Source organism: Lonchura striata, chromosome 5, assembly GCF_050655825.1.
Source record: "Lonchura striata isolate lonStrDom1 chromosome 5, ASM5065582v1, whole genome shotgun sequence".
Classification (NCBI taxonomy): Eukaryota; Metazoa; Chordata; class Aves; order Passeriformes; family Estrildidae; genus Lonchura; species Lonchura striata.
The window spans coordinates 57042071-57051329 of record NC_140707.1 but is presented as its reverse complement, the minus strand read 5'-3'; the positions used below and the strand labels follow the sequence as shown (position 1 = coordinate 57051329).

Genomic DNA, 9259 nt, shown 5'->3' with positions numbered 1-9259 from the left:
AGTCTTCACCCTGAGAAGGTTTGTACAAAATGCTAGCAGGCCTTTCTAGCAAACAAAATGCTGTGCTTATGTCTGCAAAATACCTCCTTCCTCTCCTACTGTGTTTTGTTCACAGTAGATGTACTGGGAACAATATCGAGACCCAACTTTTTTTGGAATTATGTAGAAATACAGACTTATATTCACATATGCATACATAAATACATAGCAGAACTTAAAATACTTTACGAATCTGAGGTTTATGTCTAAACACCTCACAGACCTGTCTAGAATATGGCTTTGATACAGATTTTTGGTATTAATTTTGTTGCTGTTTCTGTTTTGTATAATGGAACAGTGTACACATATTTCAAACTTGCTTACAGGATCAGTCTGACCATGGCTTCAATTTGAAGTTCAAGGCCAGCACTACCATGCAGCCTAAAATAATCAAGTAAAAAAACTCCTTTAAGTTTTTGAAGTGTAGCATCAGAATACATTTCTGAACGGAACCAGTTAACTTTATTACATATGTGCATCACAAATATACCTGCAATAACTGGTCTACCCAGTAAGCATTTGATAGCCCAGCAAGCTTTTCATAAGTGAAGATTTTACAGATATGACTTTGATTAGTAAATAAACCACTAGATTTATTAAAGCATTAGAAAGATGGTCTGACAGCCTTTGTGAAAATATTAGCAATAATGCATCAATCAGCTCGTGTATGTTTCTGTTTAATTTTATCTGTTGAAGAAAAAATGTTTGCACATTTCCCATGTAATTTTATAGCCCTATTTTATTAATAACTTAAACTGCTAAGATTTTATTCAGGTATTGTTTATTACATTGTAAGAAGGCAGTAGAATTACATTTTTGTAATGTCATTTTCAAAATCTCTGTATAAAATACTCTAGGAAGCACAAACATACTGACCTGTAAAGTAGGTCTTTTGAGGAGAAAATATGATACATTAAATGTAACAGCAATATTATACAGTATCAGAATAGAATATTTATTATACAAGTAATATAATAGATAATTAAAACTGAAGAGAACATTAGTAATTGAAATTTTTTGCTAAATATGCAGCTAATGTGGTTTTGTCTGTAATGCAAAAGGCTTGATGGTTTGCTTTTATTAGGATAGAACTGAAGAAAGTGCTCAGTATTTCTTTACTCTAGACATCAAAAGGTCCTTTGGTCAGGCTTTTCAGTAAATCCTGTGGAAAAGTGTGGCTCAACTGCCACACTTTTGAGGCAACCAATTTATTTAATACACTGGATATGTGGCAGAAAACTACATTTCATCAGCATGGGCACTGCTCACTCAATAGTACAAGAAAATTCAAAGCAGGAGATTTTACTACAGAGCTAACTTCTACTAATGTTAAATAGTAACTACTTGTGCATCAATCCAAAAACAACATTCACACAAATTTAACTTCATTCATGATAATGGAAGATAACTGCTTTTAATTTTGTGGTATTGTTAAATATGTTTGTTTGGTTGGGGTTTTTCTTTGTCACAGTAATAGATGTATGGCAACACTAACAGTTTGGTAATGTAGCCTTCTCTCCTCCTTTAGCCATAATTTGATTTAACTTTCAGGGACATGACATAAATCTGTGCTTAGGATTCTTATAAACTCTCTCTTTGGTCATTTGCTTTACTTTCAAAACGTACATTTTCCGTATTCTATTTGTGAGAAGTCATTAGCTACCATCGCTGTAAGCAGCTGACATTCACAAATGAATTGAATGCTTTTTTATTAAATCTATTTAGTTTATCTTGCACTAGAGTACCAAAAGCTTGAAAGGGCTTTGAGTCTTACTCATAAGAGGGAATTAATTATTCTTCTGTAGATAGGTGGTAGTTCTCCCACTGCTGAAGTATGCAGAATAAACGCATTTACAGATTTCAGGAACTATCCAAATATGATTGTAACAAATATTTCCATTAACAGAAGAGTTCTGACTCAACTTTCTCAGTAGGCCAGTCTCCCAGTGTGAACTGCATACTGGAGTTTTGCTCCCACTCAAAATCCTGCTCTAAGTTCTAACCTGTTCTCATTTGATTTGCAGTAATGCAATAAATAAATTGCAACCCTCTTTTAAATTTGGTTGCTACTGATCATGAGTTCTAAAACTACCTGGAGAAATTATGAGAGACAGAAAGAAAGACAACTGCAGGTTGCAAAATTACACAGGTTTTCTGTTCTCAGGATAAAGGCTAAAACATGTATGTGGCAAGGTAATTATTTTTTAATTCTCTCTTCAAAATTGGCTTCTTTTAGATGTCTTACCTATCTTCTGTATGAGTTCTAGATGGATACATATTACTATAGATTACATACTACATTTTCTACATTCTAAAGTTTTACTACAAAACTTCATAGATTATAACATACCTGAACCAAAACTTGGCTTCACATCAGGTAGGTGAGTGTACACTTAAAGCCAAACTTTCCAAGTTGGCAATCAGGCCCCACTCATTTGATTACTTCCAGACTATCAGTGTCCATGATCACTGCTATGTTCTGAATCCTCTTCTCTCTGTACTTTCACATTTATCTCCTGTTGATGAAGAGCAGTTTATGATCTAATAATAAACTAAAGTTAGGAAACAAGGATTAAGAAATGGTTTTAGAGTTTTTTAAAGGAAGAAGTCATCAACATCAAAGGCTGCAAATGCAGTGACTGTAAAGTTGACAAAGTGTGTAGATGGTGCAAAGTATTCGTAGCAATCAACTGGAAATCTGACTGAGAAAAGTCACTGAAGAATTTAAAAGATGAATTATAAAATGACCAAAGAAATTAGTTTGGTAAATGTGAAGTAGTGTGTATAGGGAAGTTAATTCCATCATCTACACACAATAGTTACCTGTTACCTTTTGCCAGTCACAAATGGTCTCTTGACAGGTAGTGGAGCTCAGGAGAAGACTAGAGCCAAACAGAATGATCAGAAGGCTTTGGAAAAGGAGCACAAAACAAACCAGTCATCATAATTCCATATAATTCCTAAACTCACTGTACACCTTAATCATTACATGAAATTTTTGTCATGCATTAGTATTAGTAAGAATTAGAAGAACTAAAGAAATTCAACAAGGAGACTATTATGGAGTAGCTTTTAAAGCAAATACACAAACTTTTCAGTCGAAGAAGAATACTGAAGTATATTAACGGGGTATAACATTTTGCAGAAAAAAGTGAATAGGGTGCTTATTTTCTCCTCACAATGCAAAAACCTGGCACTGGCGAGAGACAAAAAAGGAAATACTGTTCCAGACAATACATAATTAAGAAGCGGAACATCCTGTCCAAGAAAGCACAAAGAGAAAAGCATAAAAAATTATTTTTCCAGTTCCTTTGTGCAGGACAGGCCCATGGACGCTATCGGGCAGGCTGGGTGGCTCCCGGGTCAGAGCTGAGGAAGGAAGGCCCGGCTGCAGGAGTTATTTGCTGCCCTCGCTGACGGGGCTGGGACAGGCTGCCAGGGCAGCCGGCTCTGCAGGCATACGCTGACTGCCAGCAGAAAAGCCGCCTGGCCTCTCTCTCACAGCATCGTCATCTTTCACACGGCCCAGCATTCCCGTCTCCGCGACATCGCCCGAGTGTTCCGTCCCGGCGAGCTTCATGAGGGATGGGGGTGGTGGGAAACTGCTCTGGAAACTGCATCCCGCCTCTTCCCGCAGCAGCTCCCTGCTCCAGTCCCGCAGTGCGGCGGCGGAGGGTGCACGATAAGCGGGGTCCCACAGAAAGCCGCGACCCCAGCGCCGAGCCTTCCTCCCCAGCGCCGAGCCTTCCTCCCCAGCCGCCATCTTGGCGCCGGGCGGAAGAACTACCGGTCCCGGCGCGCTCGGCGTGCGGCGCCATCTTGCCGCCGGAGACATGGCGCTGTTCCCCGCCTTCGCCGGGGCCGGCCCGCCCGGGGAGCCCCCCGCGGGCAGCTCCGAGGGCTCCACGAGAGGTAAAGTCCTGGGCGAACCGCCTTGCCCTTCAGTGCTGTCCGGCGGCCCTCGGCACAGGCCGCGCCCGCTGCGGCCGAGTTCGGCCCCGCCGTGTAGCGGCGGCGGGGCGGTGCTGCCGCCGGGCTCGGGCCGTGGGGCCGTAACCGGCGCCCCGCAGGCTGCGGAGCGCGGCACGGGGTTCGTCCTTGCTTTTGTTATTTGATTTTCATTTTTTCTCTTTTTTCCCCACTAGCTTTGGCTATCTTGAAAAGTTGTTATAAATTCCTTGATTACTAAGCCAAATCATAGTTGTAAAGGACTTTTTTGGAAATGAGATTATGATTCATTGTATCACATTGACTGTTGTAGTTGATGTCTAACGAGTAATGCTTTTAATAAAATAAGTAATAATATTAAAGTAAATAACACTTTCTGGTGTAATGCTAAGCGGTGAAGTAGGTACTAAGTTTATTAATGCTATTAAACAGGATTTGATCTTTTTTTTGCTTCTCAGGTTCTACCACCCTTAAATCTCCCCATTCCCTAGACACCAAGGGTTCCCTAGACACCAACAAAGAGAAAGCAAAGACTATTTTTTACCTAGGCTAAATTTCTTGTGTGTTTGGCCCAGTCAATATGGTGCACTAGCTTCTTGTTCTAGCCAGTTCTGCATCACTCCTGATGGCAGAACAGTGGCTGGAGCTCACTCTCCCAGTACAGAGCAGAGTAGCTGCACTTAGGATCCTTTCTGATAATGACATTTGGTATAGGGAGTAACAGACACAATATGATCTCAAACTACAGCTTTTAGGAATAGAGGAACTGCTCTGTCAGGCAGGGATGCAGTAAAATTCTCTAGTAATAAGACTTTCGTTATATTTTAAAACTTTAGGAATTTAGCCTTTAAGTTTGTTACAGTAACCTATGTCTCTTCAGGCCACCTGTCTGGAAGATCAGATTATACAGAAAAAGGTGTAAGACTGACTTTTGGATCCAGATTTCTGTTGTCAGCACTGCTTGTGACTTAAATTTTGGTATACTGGAAGCTTTTTGTGTGAGAATTATTTACAAAACTGGAACATAATTTATTTGGTTTATGTTTTAATAAATATTGTACTTTGTTGTTGACAACGACATTTTAACGTGAGTTGTAAAAATTAAGTATTAACTCAGAACCACGTTTATGGTGGTGTATATCAAATTTCACACGTTCAGCTTATGAGAACTTGAGAACTTGACAGGCATCTGTCTCTCTGATAGATGGTTCTCTACTCAGACCTGATGTGAAGCCAAAGTGCATCATAAGACAGATCCCAGAGTATTTTGATTTTAATGTTGTGTGCAGACATTTGGGACTGCTTCATAGTTTTATTGTAAAAGTTGAAGTAATAATGTATATATGTTAATCATGTTTCATGCAGCCAATCACTTTGTCTCATACTTTTAAAAACTTTCCTAAGCCATTTCTAAAGTGGAAGTGCTGTCTGAAACAGACACTGAAGCGGTGCTTATGCTTCCTATGCTGCCCAATTGCTGAGTTGCAGCAGCTTCTGGAGTGCTGCAATTTTCTATATGCTTCGATACAATTATGTTGTCAAGCTTAATTAGTGTTTGGTGGAAGATAAATTGTGAATTTACCTGTAGCCATGAAGAGAGCAGTGGTGGTAAGTAACCCTGCTGGCATTAGTAAGCATGATGTGCAGCATTATTTGCAATCTGAACTATGCTGTAAGTCAGATGATGCAGTGAGTTTTGCTGAAAGCAGATTTGCAGGATCCTGAGAGGCAACAAAAGGCTTCATGTAACTCTTAAAAATGGTCTCTGTAGATATGCACTGTAAATTAATAAGTTTTTCTTTTTGGTTGAGGAGGTATAAAGAGAGTGTAATTGGATTGCTGTTGTTGTGCTCATAAACATGTAACAAGTACATGCATATTACTGAAAAATAGATCTTTTATATCTGCTCTGCAGAAATGAAAAATGATAAACTTCTTAGACATTCCACAAGAAAAAAAACCTAACAAGTGTAGAGATAGTGTTTTAAAGTTTGGAATGCATTGTGATGTTTGAAATACTTGCATCCAGCTAACTGATTCACTTGAGATTATTTACAAGCAGTTTGAACTTGCATGTTGCATAATGGCAAAAATTGCTCATTTCTTTCTGAGTATTAAGCCAGTTTGGTTAAATTCTTCAGAAGATACTGTACTTGGAGTTGTTGTACTTGGAGAATTCTGAACTTCCCTGCTGTAGCCACAGAGGTGTATTGACAGTCCCACGGGGCCTGATTCTCACAGAGTGATTTCTTCAGTGCGTTAAAGATGCAGTTTGATCTTATCTGCTCAGGCAGAACCAAGCTACAGGAGCAGGCTGGGAAATGGTGCCTGGTGGTGCTCTGCAGCATATTGCTTGGGCTGGTCATGGGAAGTGTATTGGTCTGGACAGTGCCATGAATTGTGGACTCTCTCTATTTTAAAAGCAGGAGAGGTATATGGCTTGACCGACAAGGAGTTCTTGCTGTTTAAGGAGTAGAGGTTAGTGTAGTCAAAAGCACAAAGACAAGAGTGTGACAGGAAAAACACTGAGGCAAAAGTGATTGTAAAAAGCATGGAGGAGAGGCAGGGAGACCAAGTTTGTTCCTTATGTTATCTCTGTCAGTGTGGCACAGGAGGGACTGCTGTTAAGTTCTGTATTTACCCAAAATAACTTTTGTTGTTTAATAGCTAAGAAATTTCACATGCTTAAAGGAATTCTAGGTATGAAAACCCTGTGAAAAATCATCATACAACTTGTAATATCAGTAAAATTGTGACAGAAATTTTCCCTTCCATGTTCTGTCTGTGTCTGATCTTATCTGGTGACATAGATGCAGAATGCTTAATGCTGACTGCTGTATCCAAATTAGCTTCAGATAGATTTCTTTCACACTGTTGAAAGGTCTAATGATATTTCAGTGGTTAGAGAACTGAGAATCCAGTGCCATGTTTTGGCCATGTATAAAGCACTTGAGTATTCTTATCAGTAATGGACGTGCCTCTCAGTAAAATTGTGTTAAGAATATTTTCCACACAGTCCAAAAAGGACACTTTTGTTAGTTTGTATAAGATTTATCTCATTCATTACTTTACCTTTTGTTTAATTATGCTTTTATGTAATTTTTAAATTTCATTTTTAATATATATAACTATTTGTATTCTATATAGTATATATCAATTAATGTATAATTGGTATATAGTAGTAAATATATTATGATACAGTAGATTATCTTATAATATATCAAAAACATATTACAAATGTATACAGTTTATAAATACATAAAGTTAGAACCTTTAAATCATAAAAAGGAATGTTGGATAGATTCTTTATGTATAGAGCTGCATATTAAACATGGAATCTGCTTTCAGTATGTGCTAAATGGAAATTTCGTTGAGTGCTTTCCAATATGCTCAGTTATTGCACATGACTTAGTAACATTTACTGTGAGTTTAACTGTGTGCTGACTAGATTAACCCCCAACTTTAAAAAGCACAGCGAGCTAATTTGTATTGATCTCACACTTTTTTTATCTACAGAGTTAGACTGGCTTAGTAACCCAAGCTTCTCTGCAGAAGATGCACTCTTACTGCACCAGCGCACTGCAGAAGTTGCCAATCTCATTCCTGAAAAATCGCCATTAATAAGGTAGAGTGTACCTCAGTGTCGTATGAAATAGCCTCTTTCTTTTGTCCTGTTTATCTTTTGTTACGAGACCAAATTCAGAAGCTAAAAGCTGCTTTTCATTCTATTGTTCAGCATTTAAAAATACCTGAACTGAGTCATGTGTAAAAGAGTGAATAATGCTTCCATGTCTTTTAACTTAAAATAATGAGAAATTGTATGTATGCAATTACGTCCCCATTTTCTTTTTCTCAAAGCTGCATTTAAATTATTATTATTTTGGAATGGAGAGGGAACTGAGCACTTATCACTCTTCATCATTCTTCATTAGCTTGTAAATGTCTAAAGTGACCCCTAAAATAATGAAAAGATTAAGCATCATCTTTATGATTTCTCTATGGAAATCAGCCATTTCACAGTTGAGTTTTTTACTTTTTGAAAAACAGTTGCTGATGTGAACTAATGAAATATTGCACGTATCAAGTTGAGTGTGGCTGTAGAACATCCTGGCAAGCTGAAGTGGGTGATTATATCCTTTTGCAGAAATGAGCTTTAAGCAGTCGCATTTGCTGAAGAACTGGTTTTAATACGTTCACAGGACTGGGTGCTGTACTTGGCTTATCTACACTGTAACTGGCACTTAATAGTGAATGCAGTCAGGTTGTAGTTTTCAAGTTCAAAACCTTAGTCTCTTTTAATTTGATACAAGCTCCCTTGTCTGTGATGATTGTTGGTGGTCATGATAGAGAATATCTTTATATACCAAGCACACCTAAGCACATCTTTTTCCATACTTAGTCTTGAATTTACATGCATTGTGTGTTTGAAATGCAATCAGTGTTTTGTTTATCAGTCTATATTCTGCTGTGTTTCTTCAAATCTTCTTAGGACTTTAATGTCATAAAGCTAAGGATTTTGCAAGTTACCATCAGATAGAATGAGATAAAAAACCCACCATGTTTATTTTATCTCTGAAAAGGACTTTGTCAAAAAACAGTGTGCAGAAAAATGTTTGCGTGTTTGTTGTTTGGGGGTTGTTTTGCCTATTACTTGGATACTTGATTTAATAAAAACTAATTGGTTTCATCAGTTCAATAAAAACTAATTGCTCCAGTCTAGTTGGTGGTTTGGAGAGAGTTTGCTTTGGTTGGTTTGCAGAAGTGTGCATGTTTGTTTTAAAGGTCTGCTATTGGTTCTTCTTTGGTTTCTTTTTCCTTAGTGTCCCTAAAAAAATTGTGTCAGGGCTGTTGCTTGAGATGCCTTACTTCTGAAATACAGTATTTTCTTTTATTGACGTATTAGGAATAATGAGAGTTGTCACTCCTTTCTTTCATTGAAAGACTGCAGGAAAAAAAGTTTTAAAAGAGCTTGTGCTTTAATTAAGGGTTAGAGAAGACCTTCATTATTAATTTGATTGTTAAGTGCGGGAGATTTTGTGATATGCACAGTAATATACATGTGTTTTGCCAAAACTATGTGTCCTTTGTGTGATCTCTCAATAATTCAGTTGCCTGTTGTACATAGTGTTATTTATTACATTATACGGTATTATATGATAACATTAGTTCAGTAGTCATCAAAAATTGTTTCTTGTTTGGTAGATTTGATTTTTTTTTAATCTGGAAGTGATTGTAAAAGTGTGGTTTTGATGCTTCTTATATAAGTAATAAA

At 37.7% G+C, this 9259-nt stretch overlaps 1 protein-coding gene across 1 annotated transcript in view; it reads left to right on the top strand.

Annotated features, from left to right (window-relative positions):
* The first annotated feature begins 778 nt into the window (after positions 1 to 778).
* Positions 779 to 9259, top strand: part of NRDE2 (NRDE-2, necessary for RNA interference, domain containing) — a 31055-nt gene continuing 22574 nt past the window's right edge. Inside the window, exons 1-2 of the mRNA XM_021531927.4 lie at positions 779 to 3951; positions 7504 to 7612. Of these exons, the coding sequence (XP_021387602.3) occupies positions 3873 to 3951; positions 7504 to 7612 (188 nt within the window). The 5' untranslated portion in view covers positions 779 to 3872. The remainder of the gene's footprint in view (positions 3952 to 7503; positions 7613 to 9259) is intronic.